Source organism: Dromaius novaehollandiae, chromosome 20 (genome assembly GCF_036370855.1).
Source record: "Dromaius novaehollandiae isolate bDroNov1 chromosome 20, bDroNov1.hap1, whole genome shotgun sequence".
Lineage (NCBI taxonomy): Eukaryota > Metazoa > Chordata > Aves > Casuariiformes > Dromaiidae > Dromaius > Dromaius novaehollandiae.
In genome coordinates, this window is record NC_088117.1 from 7,048,079 (window position 1) to 7,069,788 (window position 21,710).

The 21,710-nt window shown below is 50.6% G+C and overlaps 1 protein-coding gene across 1 annotated transcript in view; it reads right to left on the reverse strand.

The window, feature by feature from the left end:
* The window catches only part of MEGF9 (multiple EGF like domains 9), a 56,915-nt gene that overhangs the window by 20,823 nt on the left and 14,382 nt on the right, over nucleotides 1-21,710 (reverse strand). Inside the window, exon 2 of the mRNA XM_064523659.1 lies at nucleotides 4,856-5,045. Coding sequence (XP_064379729.1) covers nucleotides 4,856-5,045 — 190 coding nt within the window. The remainder of the gene's footprint in view (nucleotides 1-4,855; nucleotides 5,046-21,710) is intronic.

The following is a 21,710-nucleotide window of genomic DNA, read 5'->3' on the forward strand; positions in this document are numbered from 1 at the left end:
CTTCCCCGAGCATCCCTTGGGGGTGACGGTGACACGGGGCACCGGATGAGCCGCTTGCCACCCCGGGGGAAGGCTGGGGGCCTCCAGGAGCAGCCTGCCACCTGAAACCAGCTCCCCCAAAAATCCAAACGCGGCCACGAGAGCTGAAGAAGTCATCCCGAAACTCTGGAGGGCAGTCGGCGCTTTAGTGGAGCGACAGGTCTATGAGAGAGCACAGGAATGGCGAAGCCTGTTGGAAAAATCAGCAAAATAACAGGATTTCTGAGAAGCCACAATTATTGGAGGGGAGATGATAGCTATCTCCCTCCGACTGCTGCTGCGCCAGGCGCTCGCTCCCGTGGGCAAGCAGGGACCAAGCGAGGCAGGTACAACACTGACCTGCTCGCGGGGAAGAGAGGTGTAGAGCTAATCGGCTGTAAAGGAGAGGAGAGGATAAAATAAAAGAGATTTTTAGATAATTAAAGCATGCAGAAAAATATGCTCCAACAGGGTATTTGACTGCTTTTGGGATGTCCACATATAACAATTTCCACTACAGAAGCACGCTGTCCTCTGCAGAGCGATGCTGGCAAGGCATTGCTGGCAGGTAACGAACCACCACTTGTGCTCAACCAATTTGTAAAAGCGCAGCCTTTTGAAAACGGGGGGGGAGTTTTTTGTTTTAAAGAAGTCCTTGGGGAGTTGGGCTGCCCAGGCCTGATGATCTCAGGTGAGCAGGGCCCCGTGTGACCTACCGGAGTGCTAAATCAGGGCAGGGTGGAAATACAGCTCCCACCCAGAAAAGAGATTTCAAAAGTGTAATGACAGCCTGTAATGACAAAGAATGAAGGTTTTCTGGATGCAAAATGAGAACTCCTTCCCCCAGCTAACCTGCACTAGTCAGGTAGGCAGGAGGAACACGGCGCATCTCTCATCTAGAGTCACCACCTCAAGCACCCGGGGGACCCTTCCCACCCAGGCTGGGGAAGCCCCAGGGGAAGCTTGACCTCAATGGATCAGCACTTTCTGACTACCAGAAACCCCCATGTTCTCCATGATGTGGCTTCATCCTGCCTGACGCTCAAGGCAGGTTGGGTCTCTGACCTGCCTGGGTCCTTCCCAAAGCCCCTGGGGCCAATGCTCCTGACCAGCTTTTTCCTCCTGACCTCTTCGCCTCCCGTCCCACACAAACACCTCTCTGGATCCGGACCGTGGCTCTCCCTGCCCAGCTCCTTCAGAAACGCCAGCCCTCGTTCCCAGACGGTAACCGAGCCTCTTCTCCGGCCCTGCTGACCCTGCTCTCGCCAGCAACGCTCCTGCAGACCCGTAGCAGCGAGGGTCACGAGATAGCCGCCCCAAAGAGAGGTTACCACCAAGGTGGCACACGTGGGACCAGGAGCGCCCCGCTAACAGCATCTCCCTTTCACATACGCAACATCCTCCACTTCGGAGGACAAAGTAACATCTAAACGCTCTCGGGGACACTCTGCTGTAATCCTTTTTTATATGAATGCAAGGCATGAGATCCCCTTGAGGGGGCAAAACAGCTCTGAATTAACACGTTGGCATTCATATGCACACGCTACCATTTATTTTTAACGGAAACGAGTGACCAGGCATCTCCCTAACGTGACCTCGGCTGGGCCTGCGGCACGAACCGCGCACCAGCCGCGATCCGGCGCTGCAGAAGCGCCTCCCAAGTCAGCCGCGAGGAAAGGCCGCTCGGGCAGCAGCGGGGCCGAGCGCTGTCTGCTTCAACGGGGCGTTCGGCCGCGGGACACGAACCAAAACCAACAGCACCTCCGCGCGTCAGCTCCCTACCGCCCCGCTCCTTACGGGGAAACTGAGGCATGGGCAGATGGCGTGACTTACCACTGTGTTTCTGTTAGCAACAAAGCATATACACATCTAAACTAGAGCTACACTTTTAAGGGAACTGGAAAAAAAAGATCTAACCCCATATAGATGGTGAACCTGGGTTGGCAGCACCACACGACAGTCCCGCTGGCCCCGGGGCTGCAGGAAAGCCGCCCAGGGCCACGCACGGGGAGGGCTCAGCCCCTGGCGAGACAGAAATCGGGATGCTGGCACGCCTCGGCAGAGCACCGTGCTTCCCGCGGGGACGGCAACGGTGGAAGCGTCCCCTGGAAATCTCCTCCTGGCCAGGAACGTCCCGCATCGCATTGCCCCAGGGTGCCTCAAGCAGAGGACGCTGCTCACAAAAACAGCACAAAAAATAAAAAAATTTAAAAAAAAGAAAAAACAGCTTGCCAGCTGCAGCCTGTGCACCCTGGCACACGAGTCACAGCCCTCATATGACCTTGGCCAAGTCACTTCATACCTCACTTTTCTCCTCCCTTCCTCTCTGGACTATGAACACAGGAGCTCCAGCTATCTTTAGCACGCCTCTGTACGGTGCACTAAACGTGGCTGCATCCAGGGTTTCCATGCTTTATTGCAACCCAGACAACATACCCCCCACCCCGCTCCAAAGTTTCCCACCAGCGCCGCCCCGAGCCGACGTCTTAACGAAGCGCGACTCCGCATCCATCGAGAGCCACCCAAACTAGCCGATTCACAAAACAGCAAAGTCATCCGCCGTGCCAGAGGGGACACTGTGTTGATCTCCCCAGATAATCAAATAAGAAAAAAAAGAGAGACCTTTGATTAGTGGCTGCGGAGCCCATTCACAGTGACAGCACGTCAGGTCAATGTTCACTCCAAGAATCAACTCTCTGCCTCGGGAAAGGGTTTTTTTTTCTTTTTAAGTTTTTATTTGATGGTCTGCATTTGAGGTCTAGCTAATAATCAGTGTATTTGGCTGGTCAGACAGCACACTGATACAGAGTTTGCTTAGAAATAATACTAATAATCATTACATGGTGGTGCTTTAAAAAGGCGCTTTTACAAAAGCCCATACAAGCTGGCTGAAGTGCAGCAGGCACGCTTTGTCCGCCCCGAGCACTCAGCCCTCGGGCAGTCTGTCTCTCACATCAGCCACTGTCCAAGCTGGTCCGAGTCCAAAATTACGCTACTGTTTTACTCAGACACTCTTCTGAATAGCAGCGACTTTTTTCCTCAAGCCAGCATGCAGGAATTAAGTTGTGCAAATAAATGTTTGGTTGGTTCTTGAAAAAGAAAAAAAAATACTGCTTAAGGTATTTTTAATGTAAGCAAAATAGCAATTGTTTGCTGACATTGGGCAATACTTACATGCCTCATCTCCAGCGGGGATTGCATGGTGCTGGGTGCTGTGAGCACTCGAGGCGAGATGCATTCCTCGCCCTGCAGATCATCGCATCGTCCCCTCTGCTCCTGCGAGGTTTGCTCTGGCGCCTGCCCTATTCGAGGCACCCGGCCCTGCCCCAGGCTTCTAGCTACTTATTTCTTTAACTCTAGATTTTTTTTTTTATTTTAACTCTTTTTTTTTTTTTAATGCTGTTTTTGACCAGCCCCTACTGCTGCAGGAACAAAGGTCTAAGATTGCACCAGCCCAGCCTGGCACGCCGGTCCCAGACCCTGCTCCTCGCCCATCCCGGCACAGGTAAGGGGCAGACGGGGCGAGCGCGGTCCCGCCGCGACCCAAAGCCACCCCGCTCTAATGCCAGCGAAACGACAAGCGTATTTGCCCCACTGGATTGCACTTCCCACTTCATTTCTCGCGCACGCCGCCAGGCACGAGGCGGCCCATCTGCCTCTCTCGTAGCGATACCGATGCCCCCGGTTCTGCAACACAGACAACTGACCTACTTTTTCTCCCTCTTTAAATACCTAGAGGCCATTGCAGTCTGTGGCAAAACCCACTGTGCGCCAACTAGAAATAAAGCAGTGCTCTGGGAGCCCCATTCTTCTTCTCTCCTCCTGCCCAAATCTTTCTCCAAATTTTGCTGTGCTCCCTCCTCTAAATGCCTGATGATCCGTAGAGTCCAACTTCCTCCGGGCTGTAAAATGGTGCTGCCAGAAGAGGAACAGCTAGAGAAGCCCCTTCCCGTTTTCCAGGGCTGGATGCACACAGGCACACCGGGTGCAATTTAAGTAGGCAAAGTCCACCCGGATCTCCTTCACAGCTCAGAGCATCTCACCTGAGGTTTCCAAAGACATTTCTTGGCTCGTTCCATACAATCGGATGTGGGGAAACCTCATTTCTCCAGCTCCCTCTCGTGACTCGGAGCTGGACCAGGAACACGTCCCTCCCGTTAAGCCAGGCATGCCGGGTGTCCCTCTCCCCACTCCCTACCTTCAAAGGGAAAATTCGCCCAATCTGCCTTTCTGGCCAATGTGCCTTTGGACTAGAGCTGACCAAACGCAGATTTTCTGCTCTGGGGCAAATTCTGATGCTTCCAGACGTATTTTTCTATACCGGGAACACCCGGCGAGGCAGGGGCCCAACGCGCCCGTCAGGCGACCGCTTCTTCCACGACACTCAGCAAAGGCGAACCACAAAGCTTCGCCTGCCCCGATGCAACAAATATCCCTTCGGAAAAAAACCCTCCAAAATGCCCGTGCCCACCTCGGCCTCCACGTCCCTCCTAAGCTAAAAGCCCGAAGGAAATCACATCCGACAGGGACTAATGGATGCACGAGGCATTAACGGAGAGCTTCTGCTTATGTACAACTAAGAAATGAGAGTTAACTCCCTTGTGGGCTGCTCGGTCTTTTGCCACAGCTACGGATATTTTTATAATCCAGCTCTTGAAAGAGAGGAAGAACACGCTTCATGAATTTTTATAAGGCCAGCTTCCTTCCTGCTTTTTTTTTTCTTTTCCTTTTTAAACGCTAGCACCAGATGACAAGACGCATTCCCGCCCGCTGAGCATCCTCGTCCCAAAAAAGCCCGCCCGAACGGCCCGGCCCCGCGCGCCGCCGCGGTACTCACGTGTCGCAGCCGGGGCCCAGGGAGCCGGCGGGGCTGCAGCCGCAGGGCCGGCACGGCTGGCTGCTCCCGTCAGCGTGGTAGCCCTCGGCGCAGCGCTCGCACCGCGGCCCCGCGTAGCCCTGGCGGCAGGCGCACCGCCCCGTCGTGGCGTCGCACTCGCTGCCGCTCGCGCTGCAGTTGCACGCAGAGCCTGCAAGAGGAAAGCCGAGGTCAAGCTCCCGGGCTCCGCTCCGGAGCGCTGCCGCCCCACGCGAGCTCGCTTTAAAATACTGAAATGATTGAAAATGCACGGGGACTAGCCCGGGGTTTGCACCCCCACAGCTTGCATTTCAAACCTCTCTCCAAAAGAGAGCTAGATGATGGGCATAACTCCATAGGTACCGACGTACTCCTCGCTGTCAGCTCCTGGAGTCGTGTGACTAGACAAATAACCTGTAATGTTAAAGATAAAACCAGCAACAGGTGGCAAAACTGAAAGGTGCCAAGCATTTATTTTATTTATTAATTTTTTGGAGAGGAACAAATCTCCTGATCAAGCTTCTCAGTTACAAGTTCCCAGTCCCCACGTGCATTATCCCCAACAACACTGGAAAGAACCAAGCGTACACAAAAAGAGCGATCTCCCCCCAGCAATTCATGCCTGACGTGAGCTCCATCTCCGTTTGCTTCCTCGCAAAATGTTTGGTGCCTCAATAATTTAAAGTATTTTTCTGCCAAGGGTGAATTATAAACAAGGGTTATTTTCAGAAATAGCACATAAGTCCTCAGGGGCTGTATGCCACTGCTGTTATATAATATTCACTGGGAAAAGGCAGCACTCGGGGCATGATGCGGAGAGGGCGAGAGGGCAGGACCCCGTCCCCAGAAAACCTGACCAAAGCTCCAATCTTTTCACAAGGACCCAATACTAATGCTCCACTTCAGCACCAGTATTTAACATTATTTACCATCTATACCGCACACTTGTGCCCCAGCCCCAACGATGCTTTTCTGTTCCAGAAAGGGCTTAAGCAGATGCCTGGCTTGAAGCTCCTTTAAAACCCAGTGGCTGAATAAAGATTAATTTATTAACACGTATAGGTAATCTGCTGAAATTTAACCTCACTGAAGACCCCAAAGTGCTTTTGGAAACACAAGCCACAAGGTCTTCCACATCCCAGAGGAACTCCGTGGCTACTACTCGCCCGTTAGTGCTGGCAGTCCTGGCTAGCTGTATACTTGCCCATGGCTTGCAGCAGAACAGAAAGTGTGAGGAAGACAAATTATAGAGCAGTGTGCCAAAAACATTCAGTGAATGTAAAAACATAAATTTATATCAACAAGGAATGAAGGAGCCCCCCACTTCCCAGAAAGGGACCATGCAGATGCAGCAGGAACTCCCTAACCATCACATATCCAGAGGACACCTTGCTGTTAAACATTGTGTGGGGCTTTTATTTTTGTCTGTTTTCTTCTAACACAAATCAGAGCGGGGTGCCTCAGTTGGCTTCGTTACCGCACCGATACAGCCACAGGACCTCCATGGAAGTCAAGTTTTGTTCTTACACACCTGCGAAATTGCAGCCTGAATCGGGCCTGAATTTTCTTCTATTTAAACCAGCAAACAGGATGAACACCTAGAGATTTGCAATTACCCAGTCGAGCATCCACTTCACATAATAAACCAAATTCTCGTCTCAATTACCCTCGCAGACCCTTATCGATCCGGGCACTCGGGCTTCGATCAACCCAAATTCGTCAGGAGAAAGCAGCACCTGCTTTTTAGTTTTTAAAACATGCATCAAAACAAATTTACACTCATTTGGTGCAATTAGTCCCGTGAGCCTCAATTTAAGAAAAAAGCATTACAGCGGTGCCAACACCGATCCTGAGGGCTTCGATGCCAGGTCTGGCCGGCAGCGGCAACGTGCTGCTCGATGCAGCGAAGACCTTCGCGCTGTGCAAGCATGTCAGCCAAGATGCAAACTCCTCGGGCTGGGAAGAGACAGGCGCGAGGGCTCAAACTCCCATCTGAAATGCCGCAAGCTGGCAGCTTGCATGGGTAGCAGAGCTCATCTGCGAAACGGCACTGCCAGCAAAGTGGAATAACCTCATCTGCCCCCGAAAGCCCTTCAGTGCCAGAGGGCCATGGCACTGAACTCGGGCTTGGGGCCGTGGTGCCCCCAAATATGTTCTGCTGATGGCACAAGAAGAACAGATCTTGAGGCTGGTCTCAAAAATAAAGCATCATACCTTCACGGAAAACTAGCCATAGCAAGGAAGAAACTAAACCATAGAAGAGGGGCTGCAGCTACTGGCGAAGGCCTTGCACTTCTTTCACCCTCCATCAGAGAGCCTAAATCACCTGTCCGAAAGCCTCTGGCCACGGGTTGGCCTTAGTGTCACCACAGCCCTTCCCCGGGCTTTGCTGTTTGCAGGGTTTTGCCCGTTGAAATGCCATGAAGTCAGCTCAAAAAACAGAGGTGGCAAAGGTTTGGACAGCCAAAGGCAGCGGTGTGCATGCACGCCCCAAGCTCCACGGACCTGGCAGAACAAGAAATACCACAATAATCCAAACTAACCCAGGCCAAAGGAGCTTTTTGTCACCTGGCTGGTGGAGCTGTGGCTCCAGCCGTCCCGGCAGCAGGGGTGGAGGCTGTTTCTGCGCCTGCTTCCCCGGTGCATGGCACCAAGAGGCAGCGGGAGCTGTCGCGGAGCCTGTTTCGGCTCCCGTTCGGGGAGCAGCAGCAGTCAGGAAATCCGTGACATTGCGCTCCAGCGCGCTATCGCTGCTTGCCGCCCTGCCAAGACGCCCTAAAGCCCCTTCGGCCCGGAAGCAGGACGCGAGCCGACAGCAGCGTTGACATCCGCAGGCTGGTTCAGCGTCGGAGGCTTGACATGATGATGTACCAGACTGTGCAAACCGGGGCTGGGTTTGAAAGCCGCTTGGCCGTCCTCGTGGCCGAGCTGGGCTGGAGAAGGCGAGAACGTTCCGCAGCCAGGGGAGGAAGGCAGTGAGGAAGCGTCCACCTCAGGCACCCGGGAACACATCAAAGATGAGGACGAGAGAAAAAGCTTCGGGAACATGATCCTGGCTTCCAGCCAGAGGCTGGGGATTCAGAGCCTTTATTCCATTTTTGTCAAGCAACTGTTTTGCCTTTCAAGGTAACCTTCAAAAGCACCTTACCAGGAGGTCTTGTAAACTTAAAGGAGCGAGCAAGGGTGGAAGAGCCCCGGGCATCAAAGCAACGGTCTTGATGCTGGGAGAGGGGGAGCCCAGGAGCTGCCTGGTGCAGGGATGCTCAGCCTCAGCTCCAAGGTCTCGTATTTTGGCTGGGATCACACCAAGATGATGCCCTCTTGGGGCTGTGGCACCAGCCTGCTCCTCCCTGGCTTGCTATAGCTGCTTCCCCTCCCTCTGCCTCAGTTTCCCCATCTGCTGCACCAAGCAGAGGGGGCCGCTCAGCGCCATCCCACAGCATGAACGAGGGGCCACAGGAATAAAAGCCACCCAGTCAAGACCCTCCCTCCACAGGTAAATTCACACCTAAAAAGCTGCCATTAATCAGCTTCTCAGAACTAATCTAGCAGGACATGGGGACCGGACCGCTGGCACCACCGGCGGGTGCTGCACCACCGCCGTGCTGGCCTTAACAGGGTTTTGCTCATGAAGGTGTTATCAGGCTCCAATTAACTAACAGCCCAACAACATTTGGAAATCCCTGAATACGAAGGCACTACACAAATGCTTATCACTCTGGCGCGTTACTCCTTCAACCAAAAAAAGGTTTCCGTTTTCGTTGCTGGCTCTTTAGAGGAAGGTGGAGTAAAAGAAAGGGTTTGCGCTAGAGGAAGGGCCCCGTTGTTCCAGGTACCGCTGGAAGGCAGGCACAGATTTAATAAGCAATTTCACCTTCTGCCAACCCTGAATTGAATAATTATTATGCAAAAGTCATAACTAATAAACTGGAGAACAGTTGTTACTCTTATTTTTTATTATATTGGATACATGCCATTGCTGGAAGACTATAAGAAGTTCCACTTAGCAGCACCAATGCAATTAAGAATCGGCAAAGATTTGCAGGTCTCCTGTGTCCCATGTTGCGGGATGCCTGGGGAGCGCATCTCCATGCCGCGGCAGCCAGCTCGGCGCCACGTTTCAGCACGCTCGTCCTCACCATGCTCCTGCGTGCGGGAATCGCCAGCCCCGAGTGTCCAACTGTCCCTGTCTCGCGTGGAACGGACCTGCACCCGTCACATCCCTCGAGCCATGATGAAGCCCCATCACCCACTTGGGGTCACATCTAGCACCAGACGAGGGAAGAAGTCCTCTTCTCCTGCACAAAGGTGCTTGCAGGGTTGACCTAAGAGCCTCTCCAAGGCCAAAAGCCCAGGCAAACATGCCCAAGCAGGAGTTTCGCTTCCAGCAAGGGCTCGCGAACACACTAACAGCACAGCCCACAGTTCAAAGCGCCTAGGAAGTGGCTTGTTTGGGAATAAAAATAAAATAAAGAATAAAAAAGTAGCTGAAAAAATTTGCAAGTGGCAAAAGGAAGCAATCACTATGAAACCCATGAAGATGCCCATATAAAAACACATTTGCTGGGGACATTCTAGAACAGCTTAAATCCTGAACAAAAGCATCGACTCATCGGGAGCCGATATCTAAAGTCTGAAATGCTCTTTTTTGTTAGAAGACCATGCAGCTGAAGCAGCAAGCTGCCAGCTACTAGGGAAGCCAAAAGTCTGGCAGGAGCTGCGCGAACCCGCAGCCCAGAGCCAACCTTACCGATGCCAGCACCTGACCCAATCCAGCAGGAGAAATCCCACTGGATTTAAAATAGGGGTGACGATGCCAGGATTGGGGCATTTCTTGGCTTTCCCTGGCAGAGATGAAGCCAGATGCACCTCGGTCCCTCCCCTGCACGCACATGGCTCAGCGGGCAGCCCGAGCACTGCAGGCGGTCACTTTTTGATTACCAAACGCTTAGGTTTACACCAACATAGTCTCACTTTACACCAGTGTCAAAGTTTAAAACGGCACTAATGCAAGGTGCCATTCATCTGCGTGGAAAGCATCAAGCATTTGCCGCGTGCAACAGCATCCCGTCCTTGGAAAGGCTCCATTTCAGTGTTCATTTACTGCACTCTCTCTGCACTTTGAGTTCAAGCCCTACCTTCTCCCCCTTTGCTTCCCTTTCTCATCCCCCTCCAGGCATGATTTGACAACACATGAATAAAGGGATCAGGCAGCAGGTTTAAAACCCTATCCAAGGCAGTTTCCTTTTTCCCTTATAATTAAATTGTGGAAGGCAATCGTCAGGGGGTGTTCTGCAAGCCAAAAATACACGTGGCTCAGAGGAGGACTGGATAAGCTCGGAAGATAGGTCCACTGACAGCTATGAAACACAGCGACTGGATTGAAACCTCCTGCTCGCAAAGTCCCCGAACAGCTGGCTGCGGACGGCGTCGGCCTGCCTCTGCCCTGCCTTAGCTATTCCCTGAGCATCTTCTGCCAGCCGGCGCTGGAAAGGGGACAGGAGGCCTTGCCACGACCCAGCCTGGCAGCGTCGATCATCTCGCCAGCTCGGTGGCACTTCTGCTCCAGTTGTCCCTGTCGCGCACACATCCCCCTTGAAACATAGACAAACACTGCTATTTCCATGGGGGATTTTATCTTATTCCAGCCAAAGACGCAGCTGTGCTACAGCACCGTTCCTTCCCCCTTGCCTCTGAACAGGCTTTTTCTTACCCTCCTAGAAGATATTTAATCCCCTTAATATAAGTTGCTGGTGTGCTAAACCTCCCGCAAGGCAAGGAGATGCAGGTCAGGATGGTGCCGTCCCAGCACGAGATCCAGGATAACGAAAGCAGCTGTGAGCCTCAGAAAACGTTGTGGTCCATTAGAAGAGAAGGTCCTACCCAACCCAGCGTTTCCACATCTGTCCACTGAGCTCCCGCCTTTCCCCTCCACGTCTCTAGCACCACCACTTCCACCTGGGTCTCACCCTAGACTTGTGGCGTTCAGCTTCGAAACCCAGCATAGCCAGGTGCTACCAAACAGACACAGCAAACTCAAGAGCAGGGACTGCTTATTCCTAGGAGCAGTCATTTTTATTCCTTTCCCTTCCAGTACAAAGACGCTTCTGCCTCCAGCCACTCCAGGTGACATGCCTTTACTCCGGCCATATGCAGCCCAAACATCTGCAGCAAGTTACCGCACACCAGCTTGATCCTAACAGCAGCCCAGGCTATTAGCTTGCACCAAATATGAAACGACATCAGCTATTTTAGCTCTTTCCCAGGGAGCCGAGCTAACTGATATTACCTAACATCTGCCATGGTCTAAGAGCATCTGCAAGGATGGTATCAGCAACTCGCTGATGCACTGTAACTTCTTAAGGAGGGAGAGGCGTGCAGCCAAATCCTGGCATTCATATGCATCTAACCAATGCTCAGTACAAAATAATAGTCAGATCTTTTGCATTATAAAGGCGCATTAACGTGCTTGGGACTGTAATTTACTCTCACTTGAGTCAACTGCAATGCCCAAGTGGTAGAAAAAGGACCTCTGAATACCAAAGGGGGGGGGGAAAGAAATCTATATCCAATATAAGAGCCTTCTGCTATTTTGCACTCGCTTTGTTATTGACTACGTGAAACGCAGGGCATCGCCGAGTCAGGCACTTGATGATAAAGAGAACAACATCATTCACATTAATGTTAAGAGCTTTACAGAAATCACTTGTGTTGTTCCTTAAAAGGATTGTATGGGTCAACAGGGGAGAGCAGACAAGGATTTCTCGGGGCTAATGCATTGTTTGTAATACCGTTACAAGATTAAACACACTGTTCAGGAAAATTAAATCAGATTAAATCTGTTTCTTATCGCTTGCAAAGAAATACAGAGTCAAGGGCCCAACTCCGGGTCACCAGAAATCACAGGAGCACTTCTCATTAGCGTAAAGCAGCCAGTCTCGGCATCCCAGCCAAATTCCAGCTCGGCCAAGAGCAGGTCACTTCTCCGTGTTTCCTTCGTGCTTGCAGATGCCCACGGGGTGGGCGGCCAGCGAGCTCCCGCCAGCAGACACGGCGCGTTGAAAAGCAGAAGTGGTCCGGTAGCAAATATGGACCAGCCGGTAACGCAGAGGACCAAGCAGGGAGGACTGCGTAGCTGTAGCCCAAGAGCTGTCCCTACGCAACAGGAAACTCCCCCAAACAGACAAACAAACCTGCCGGGTCTCTTACACTGAAGCAGCCTTAGTATGAAGAAGAATGTGGCCCAAAATGTTTATGGCACAAGAAGCTAAAGTAACTTAAAATAGACTACATAAACGCTCCAGGATTGAAACAGCAACATTAGAAATGGAACCAGTCCTGTAAATTAATTCAGAAATAGTTTGCTGGCATTTTACTTTAGTTGGTTATATTTTCCCCGCTAATATTTTCACAAGCGTCGACAACCATATAAATATTCTGTGTTTCTATTTAAAAAAATTCTCCATACTTCCAGCCACCCAGCGTGTGACATTGCTAACCAAACTCTCCGAGTCTGGAGACAAACAAGATGAAATGCAACACTGGCAAATACCCGCCAAAACAGCACACAGCAACCCAAACTTGCTGCCTCCTGGAAGTTCAAACCCTGCTTCCAAACATACCCCTTTCTCCAGCAGCTCTCAGGAAACTTAGTCATTTTGTCAGCAAAATTCTTCTGATAGAAGATCAAGACACCTCGCGTGGAACGGGGCTGAGGATTTATTAGCATATTTCAATTTTAGTATCTATCTACCATGTCCTCGCAGAAAAAGGGATTAAAAAAAACTACATGAATAATATGAACTATAATCATCTGTTGAAGTCTCTGTGTGCTTAGATCCCTGCAAGAAGTAATTAAAATCACAAACTTTGCTCAGTGCTTTGGGGAGTTGCAGCTAATGAGTGACTGTGTTAATTTATACAGGAACTTTAAATGAGCTACGAAAAATAACCTAGAGCAAGAACGATCCTTTCAGTCATTTGTTTGGGCTATAACGCTCTGTTGCATGAATAGACAGCAAAAAACATGAGAGTTAGATGAGTCAAGGAGAAAGAAGAGAATTGTTCAAACACCCTTCTTTCTCCTTCTTCCATCTTGCAACAAATAAATGGTCAGCCGGGAAGGGGTACGTGCAGATGTAATGTAATTGTGGGCTTTCCACCAAGGCTTTCACTAAACAGTACTGCATACCCCCTGCTAGGGGCAACGCCAACACTTCGCTCTTAAAACACTTCGGGAATACTGAAGATTAATATTTGGAATAATTAGAGACTGGAGTGAACCCTGCAAAGGAGGATTCAGGTCCAAACTAAAGGAGAGCTGGAGGCGAGTGTAAGAAGGGCTCACTGCAGGATGATGTGAGATTTGGGATCCAGGCAGCAGATGGCCCAGGAGGTCCCCGCTGATTTGTGGGTCCTTCTACAGCCTTCAAACTCTAGACTCATCGCTGAAAAGCAGAAGTTGGTGCAGCTGAACTTCTCGCATGTCAACAAATGGCAGAAATTAGGGGCCAAACTGACCACTTCAGACTGCCACTGCAGTTACACCAATACAATTTAACATCGGTTTTCAGGCTCCTGGCTGCAATCTAGCCCCAATAAACTCTGGAAGGGGTCACTGTGTGTTTAGGTGACTGTGAGGAAGCAGAGAGACAACTTCTGGGGCTCTGAATCAACAAGAGTAAGATCTTCTCAGCCAGGAACCTGCCTGCTGTCTGTTCCCACCACCCTTGGGAAACCAAGGGCCAGGTGAACATCTATGGGGCAGTGGAGGATGTGCAATAGGTAAGCCTGGGATAAAAGCTTCAGGCTGGGAATTGGGAATTGAAGAGGGATTTCTAAACCAGCTGAAGGAGGAAGTGGTAGAACAGCTTTCCCAAAGGATTATGGGAGAAAAGAAATGCAGACAGCTTTAAAAGGAAGGCAGATACGAACAGGATTATGTACTGCGGTTACCTGGGAACATGCAGAAACCGGACACATGACCTTCAGGGATCCCTTCCAGTCTCATATTCCAAAATAATCATGACGGGTCCAATTCCCAGGCAAAGATAAACACCTCATAGAAAGCATAGCAAGAGCATCTACTGCCAACCCAGCCGAGTGCCTAGGGGATTAGCTAGCACATAGGGGGAAACCCCCTTTTACAGCTTCCAGATGCTTCAAAGAAAGGCCTGCTCTTCACCCGGGCTGGCTAATAAGACCACAGCCACTGCTGGTACTCGACTTGTCTTGGCAGAGGAAGGGAGTCTGCTTTTAACTCCAATTAGCTCTTCCAGTTCAACTCCAGGCTCTGACGCAAGCTTGCAATTGAGCTAAAACCCAAGTCACTTTGCCTTCACTGCCACTTCTAGCCCTAAAAGCACAATTGCAATGCAGGCATCTCCAGAGGATGGTGCCTGCAGGCCAGGATTTTTGTACATTAATAGGATTAGACAGGGAAGTTAGGCTGTATTCACTCCGCGGCTTAGGGAAGCCACGGGTCTCTGAAGCCGGCAGGCTGGCACCTCTCAAGCAACTAAATTCACCCATACAAAGGTTGTAGCAATGTCAGCAACGAAGGAGCAGGTTCTTGTCTTGAGCTGGGACAGATCTCGCCAGATTTCTTGGATCACTTGGCAGCCTCAGATCCTCTTTTAACTAGTCTGGAAAAGCACAGCATGAAAGGCCTACATTTGTCAGGTCTCAAGCCCAAGGCATGCTCCAGCTGATTTGAGGGAGGAAGGAGAGGAAGCCAAGAGCTCGGTGTTCGCATTCAGGCCACCTCGGGAACCCAAGAGCAGCCTGGGAACTGAGCTAGTAACTCCCACTCATCTGCCATCTTCTCCACACTGATCTCAAAAGAGCAAACTTTCCCCCAGCAAAGATAACCCTAAGTGGTTCAGGTGTCCCTGCAGGGCGTCGAGTACTGTGGATTTCTAACAGCCTGATAAACGCCGGACCCCTGAGTCTGCTGCAACTACCAGGGCTCCATCATTTCTCATTCCAGTCACTTCAGAGCATCTGCTCCCACATCAGAGCGAAACCGGGAGAAGCAGGCCCTCCCGGTTATTGAACCTGCTCTGTCAGGGGAGCTGGCAAGGATAAATTAGCCTATCAAGGAGAAATCACTCTTGCCTTAATTTTTGCCTAGAAACGGCTGGAGCATAAGACAGGGGAAGAAATCTACCCACTTATGTCTGCATTTCAAGTAGGACAGTAATGCAGAAGCCAAGCCACTAAGATGCCATTAGATTTTTAAACAGAAAGCTAATGTAGAAAGCTGTATGCCCAAAAAGGCCTTATTAAAAGAATTAACCTGATTTTTTCCCTTCAGCATGGTATAAAGCAGTTCAAGCCCCACAGTAGTTAGTGGTCATGCTGAGAGAAAACGGGAAGGGGACATCAACACAGGGAAAGAGCCACGCACAAGTAGGTTCTTCCCTGGTCCACCGGACATACCTGACTCCTTGCTCAGTTTTCAAAACCCGCAAGTTTTTAGACGTTTCTCTGCAGTGCATGCCCAAGCCTCGTGAGAGGCGCCCGCCTGCAGCTCCGAGATCTGCTGATGTGTCATGACTTCCCCGGTGGGGAAGACACTGCATCACCACAAGTTAGGCAAAGAAGATGAATGGTGCGTCTTCCTCGCCGAGCTGACAAGCTACGAACTCCTGCGTGTGACATCTTGGTGAGGGCACAGCACGGCCTTTATTTTAAGTAACGGCTGTGTCCCCTATTAGAAACTGCCGCATTAGAGGTAAAGCAGAACTTCCTATTTCAAATGCACTTGACAATGCACATTTAGAGCAGCCGCTGTCGGAGGCGCTGCCTGTCAAACATCCTCAACCTCGGCCTGCAGCCACAGCTCCCTGGCTCAGAACAGATGCTAGAGCAGGAAAAAGCTGCACAGCCCTCCTCTCCCCAAAATAAGCCGTGGCAGATGTCTCTCCCGAGCAAGTCACACCTCTGCAGTATCAGCACTCCCTCTGACACCTTTTGCAGAGTCCCAAGGTCAGGAAGCAGCATCCTCCCGGGTCAGCAGGTTTACGCCCCCCCAGAAATCCCCTTTCCCCAGGATTAGGTGCCCCGGGTGCAGGTCGGTGACCTGCCTTCCAGGTGTGCGCAGGCACACACTCCCAGCTCCACCAAAAAGGGTCACCAAGAACAAGCTGACACAACGAGCTTCTCCGGGATTGCAGCCAGTGCCACTGAAAGACTGGTGTGGGATAAAAGAGCTGAACACGAGCAAGCTAACCAGAAAGGAAAGGAAATACAAAAAAAGGGGACTGCTGCAAAAGCCAGAAGGCAGGTGGTACGAGCAGGAGTCCTGTGATTACGGGAAAAACGGAAGCCAACTCTGTAACACCCAACTCCAGCCAGTACAAAAGAAAACTCGCAAGCCCGTCTGATCACTCTCCAGCCAAATAAATGAGAAAGTTCAGCTCAGCATTTGTCAAGGCACATAATGCTTTGTGCCCAAATATGCTAATGGCTGAAAAATCATGAAAACATTTGCAACTCCTGAAAGTCCCATTGATGCATTCTTATCTACACGATAAAGCTTCGTCCTTTAGCCTTCTTCTAGCACTAAGTTGCTGTAAATGATTTAGATGATATTTATGTAGGTACAGCCTGGTGCAAAACACTCGGATGGTCTCAGCTGAGCATCCCAAGGGCTCTGGCTTATTAAAAGCAGCTTAACAAGTTACCATACATCAGCTGCGCACTGGTGAAGGTGGGTTTAGCCACCAGCCTTATTCCAAAGCAAGTGCAACATGCAGGCACGTGTCTCCTGCTGAAAGACAGGAACCTTCAGCAGAACGGAGAATGGGCAGTGGTATCTTCTGAAACCATCACAGCTGGTCCTGCTATAAACTGTTCCTGGAGAGGATAGGACCTTCCCACAGCCAAGAGGTGTTCACAGAGATACAGCTTCAGGCAGGTGGCCACACAAGAACCAGGATGCATGACTTTCGACCACTTAAGTAGAGATAGGAAAAAACTGAAGGCTGCATTGTCCGTCTGTGCTCTCAGCTCCCTTTCACCACTTCAAGCCTCATCCGCTAGCTGGGACATCTTTTGCCACTCACGGGAAGTTGCTGCTCAAATCTCACCCCCGTTTGGCAAGTTTAATATTAGCTCGACCACAGACCATTGCTTTGGTGGGGAGGAAGAGGAGATGATGTCACTCCACAGGATGAAGAGCCCTTTCATGCCCACTGGCTCCCAGTCTGAGTTCATCCCTGGTCCGCAGGCTGCCAGCTTGCTCCTTCTCCAGCAGATTTGTCCAAGAAAATGATGGAATCTCTTATCAGATCACTTTGGCACAAGCGTCTTGTCCAACTCCCTCTACACAGCCTTCCCTACACCAGGATTTCCGCCACTGAAAGAAACTTAACCAAGGAGACTCTCCAGCAGACCTGGAATTTCTTTTTGAAGCCAGCCAGCTGAGGCCAAGGGATGGCAGCCTTTCCCCCTCTGACGGGGGTGTTAATCTGACAGATTTAGAGGTTGGCATGGATGCACACATACATGCAGGCACAGCCAGGGCAGAGGACATTTCGAAGTTAAATAGTCCTATGGCCCTCTTTTCGCACAGCATCAGAGCTGTAAATTAATGACCCCCTGAAAACACCCATCTCCTAAATTTGTTTTGCAGAAGTTTATGGCACCAAGACAGAACGAGCCCCAAAGCAGCAACAGATAGTGCCGAAATATGTCAGTTAATGGAAGTAGAGGACAGATCTCAACTGAAGAGGCAAGTTTGTAACATCAGATCTCACATGCTGCTGGTTAGGACAGCTTTCAGTTCTCTTATCTGCCCCAAAACCACAGTCAGATATGGCTTTTTTTTAAAGCAAGAATCACTGCAAATAAGCCAACTTCAAATAACAACACAGTATCGTAATTGGATGAGCTGCACTCAAAACTTGAGGCACACTGCAAGCCCTAGCTGGATGCTTCTGCCTTTGCTTGCACACCTCCTAGATCCAGCACGAGCATACCTGCAAACCCCGCACGAGCATACCCGCTCCGCTGAGGTCAGCAGACAAATCCTGATCTGACACTCATTTATCACATTATTTCCCTTCATTTTACCAGCTCAGAACATCACCTGGTGATATCAAGACACATTAAGACACTATCCCCACTGAAAGGAGAGCTGCATGCATGGAGATTAAAAAACACACGTGATTTCTTCTTGCTTGAATTAACAAAAAAACTTCCTTGCAATGAATTCCAATAAGATGCAAATCATAGCCATTAGATACCTTAAATATACGGTAATTAAGGCAGGCATTATCAGAGAAACCTGTGCTCTCCATGTCTTCATCATTACAATGGTTACAAATCACGAGTGAAGGGCAAAATGGCTTTTTTCTCTTTCATACCAAAACCCCATGGGAAACCCTGGGCAAAGAGGAGTCTCCTTTGCTCCACTAATGAAGCTAGGCCTTGCCTCCTCCTCTTTGCCCGAGTGCTTTTTTGCACAAATGCAATATTCGTTGGTTGTTTGCCACCACCGCCATCCACCTTGGGCTGCCAGGGCACAGCGGCGGTCAATGAACTTCACTGACAAGGCTCCGCTCGCCAGAAAGCTCCCGCCAGTCGTAATGAGGGAACAAAAGCACTAATAGGTTAAATGCACAAGCTATCAAACACAGCTCCTAATCTTATTTGCCCAAGCCCGCTCATTGTCCCCACTCACTTCAGCTGTGCCTCGCAGCTCGGAGAGATCAAACCCCAAGTTTCAATCATCTGCCGGAGTCGCACACTGATCCTGCACTCAGGGATGAGCCCATTTCCCAACTTTTTCACCGTTAACCCATTTACTCCCTCCCAGGGGAACACACAGTCTGCAGACTGGGTACTTTGTCCAGCTTGCAAGGAAATAATCTGCCTAGCTACAGGAGCTGCTCTCTGCCTGCACATTTGTCTGCTACAATTAAGTTTACTTAAAACATTGCTGCAAGGCACATAGCCTTTGAGAGCCTTTCCCCCTCCGGACCTCGAACGCTTGCATCGCCTGCGGATGCGGTAGCTCCTCTTCTTCCGAGTCACTACCATTAACTCCTCATGCTCGCAAAGGTAAATTCAGCTTTGGCAGGAACAGATGCGACCCTCGGTGATTCCCGGGGGATGTCTGCTCCCTCCAGGCCACGTCAGACCCAGCTTACCTTGGCACCCACTAAACTACCCATGCCGAGAGCACTGGGCAGCTGCAGAAAAGCCATTTCTGCTGCCCCAGGGCTGTCTCTGCCCCAGGTCCACGGGTGTGCTGAGAAGCAAAGAGTGGCCAAGTTCTGGCTGCTGTAAAACAATTCCTCCCCTTAGTACAGGAATCATGATAAATTATACACAGTCAGCTGCTGTGGCTTAAACCTGTACCGACGAGAGGTGAGCAGGTGGGAACCGCAACAGCTTAAATGCCTCCACATAGGCACATCACAGTAAAAGCTGCACAGCCTGGACCGCTGCGAGGTAGTAAATACGCTACCGATCTTGCTGTAAAAATGCATCTTTTTTTGGTAGCAAAGGCATAACCCAATTTCTTTATACCAGGTTTGGCCATGGTATAACCAGCTGCTCCTTCAACTTACAGAGAAGAGCTGTGACTTTCCCTCATCATCAACACTGGGTATCACTACAGAAGCTCAGCCCACTGCAGGACGGATACGAGCCACAACAGGGTAAAAAGTCATCTTTTTTCCTTTCTCTCCTGTTTCAAGCAGTCCTTCTTGCACCAGCAGAACACACAGAACAAAACCACGGAGAAGCTAAAAGCGATGGCACAACGCTGCAATCAATGCATAATTCAACGTGGAAATGCGGGGAACCGTGTCTTTCCCCAGAGAGCTGTCAGCGAGGCTCGGGAAAGGGCGGCGTGTCCCCCGAGAGCAGCAGCCGCTCTCTAGGACTGCTGCCACTGCCAGCCTGCCAATTTTGGGGGGAAATAAGACCTCTGGAAAAGGGCCTTCACCTTTTGGGGCAGTGCAAATAGCACGCCCAGGTTTTTCTCCAAGCGATATTTTGAAATGCTCTAGTAACTCTCAAGGCGAGACGCAGGTTCAAAGCAAGATTTTGGGCGCCCCTGAGAATCGGAAGATGGATCGAGCGGGCTCAGGACTCTGCAAGGGCAGGCACCACTTGCAAACAGCCAGCTGTGGTTCTGACTCTGAAGATCCCCAAAATTCGGGGGCACTGCCATCCCAGGGGGCCACGGAGAACCGCCTTCCCCCACGAAATCCCCAGGGTTAAATCCAGCCACTGCAACTCCACGGGCTTCCCAAGGAGAGCCGGCACGGAAGCATGACTGAGACGGTAGCACCGAGACCGGCTACAAAACAGCCTCCCTCCTGTCACCGCGGGAGCAGCCAAAGCCAACATTTTGGGCTAGATTTTTCTCCCTTTTCCAGGCAGGCCAGCTGGATGCAGGCCAGCATCGTCCTCCAGGCAGACGCGTGCATGTCGGAGAGCCAATTTCCGCTGCCGGCCCCGCGCTGGTCCCGCTCGCCGCAGCGCTCTCCTTTGGAGACGAGAGCCCTGGGGATTTATCCCAGTAAGTCTCGGCAGTGTTTGTTTGACAGTGGTTAGGATGAACAAAGGCCAACGACCGCGTGAGCAAGTCGCTGTGCAGTCTAAGTACTTTTGAGAGAATTGCTGAAAGGGCTTATACACACTTGGGAGCAGGCACTTCTTTTTAGCATAAACTCATGCCTTCTGCAGAGGCAGAGCAAAGTTTGGGGGGGGGTTCTTTCCTCCTCCTCCCTTTTTTCTTCTTTATACAAAGTGGGCTTGTGCCTGATTTTGCTTTCTTAAGCAAAAGGAGAGGAGAGACCATTTGCTTTTGGGGGGGATAAGCTTTTTTTTTAATTTTTTTTACCTTTAAGCCTGTGGACAAAATCTGGAATGAAAACTTTCATCAGCATCTCCAGCAGGTGCCTAGGGCATTTCCTTTCAAGCTTCAGCTCCTTTACTGGAGGAGGAAGGGGACTGATCCTTTAACAAAAGCTTCCTTTATCCATAGTGTTAATAAACTGTTACTGAAAGTGTTAATAAAAAGGAGCATTACAGAGCCTGCTTTAAGACCCCCGTCCATCTCAACTCATTGCATTTTAAAGCTTGGAGACTAAGCGAAGCTGCAACATCACAGGGCTCGTTTGCCATATTTAAATGCGGGGTTTTGCTCCTCCCAACAAAACAGCAAAGTGCCTTTCTTCATCTCTCGTTCACTTTAAAGGCTGCGCAGAGGGAGTGGGATCTCTCACTCACTTTAAAGGCAGCACAGAGCAAGGGAGAGGAGACTTCTGAAGAGCAAAGAAAATCTTTTGATGGTCCAAAGCTAGTGTGTCCCTGTTCTTTTATTGCTTGCGAGCTTACTTCCAAGTTTAATAAAGGTGTTTTGTCTTATTGCTCAATAAGTGGAATTACCATAGCAGAAATTCCACCGCAGGGGGACGGGGATAGCAAGAAGCATGAGTAATCAGAACTGGTTTCAGGCAGGTTTTGCCATTTGGGTCTGGTTTCAAGGGCATGACGACATAATGCTATAGGCTAATTTGGATTTACCATAACCCTTGCCAGACAGAGAGTTAAGTTATAATGTGCTGCAAGCATGAAGAGCTGCTGGGATAGCGCAAGGAAAACGCTGAGGAGCTGGGATAGAGGCATTTTCCTGCTCTGTAGCTTCTGCCCATGTTTCATAACGCAAGCTTTGTGCCTGCCCTGCCACGCTTCGCGTGGCACCCAGCTGTGCATCCACTTCGAGTTCACATTTGGCCATTTTCATTCCCTGTTTCAGGAGCTGCCAAGCCTTTGCTTTCCTCCAGCACCGCCAGACCTGAGCTGTGATACTGCC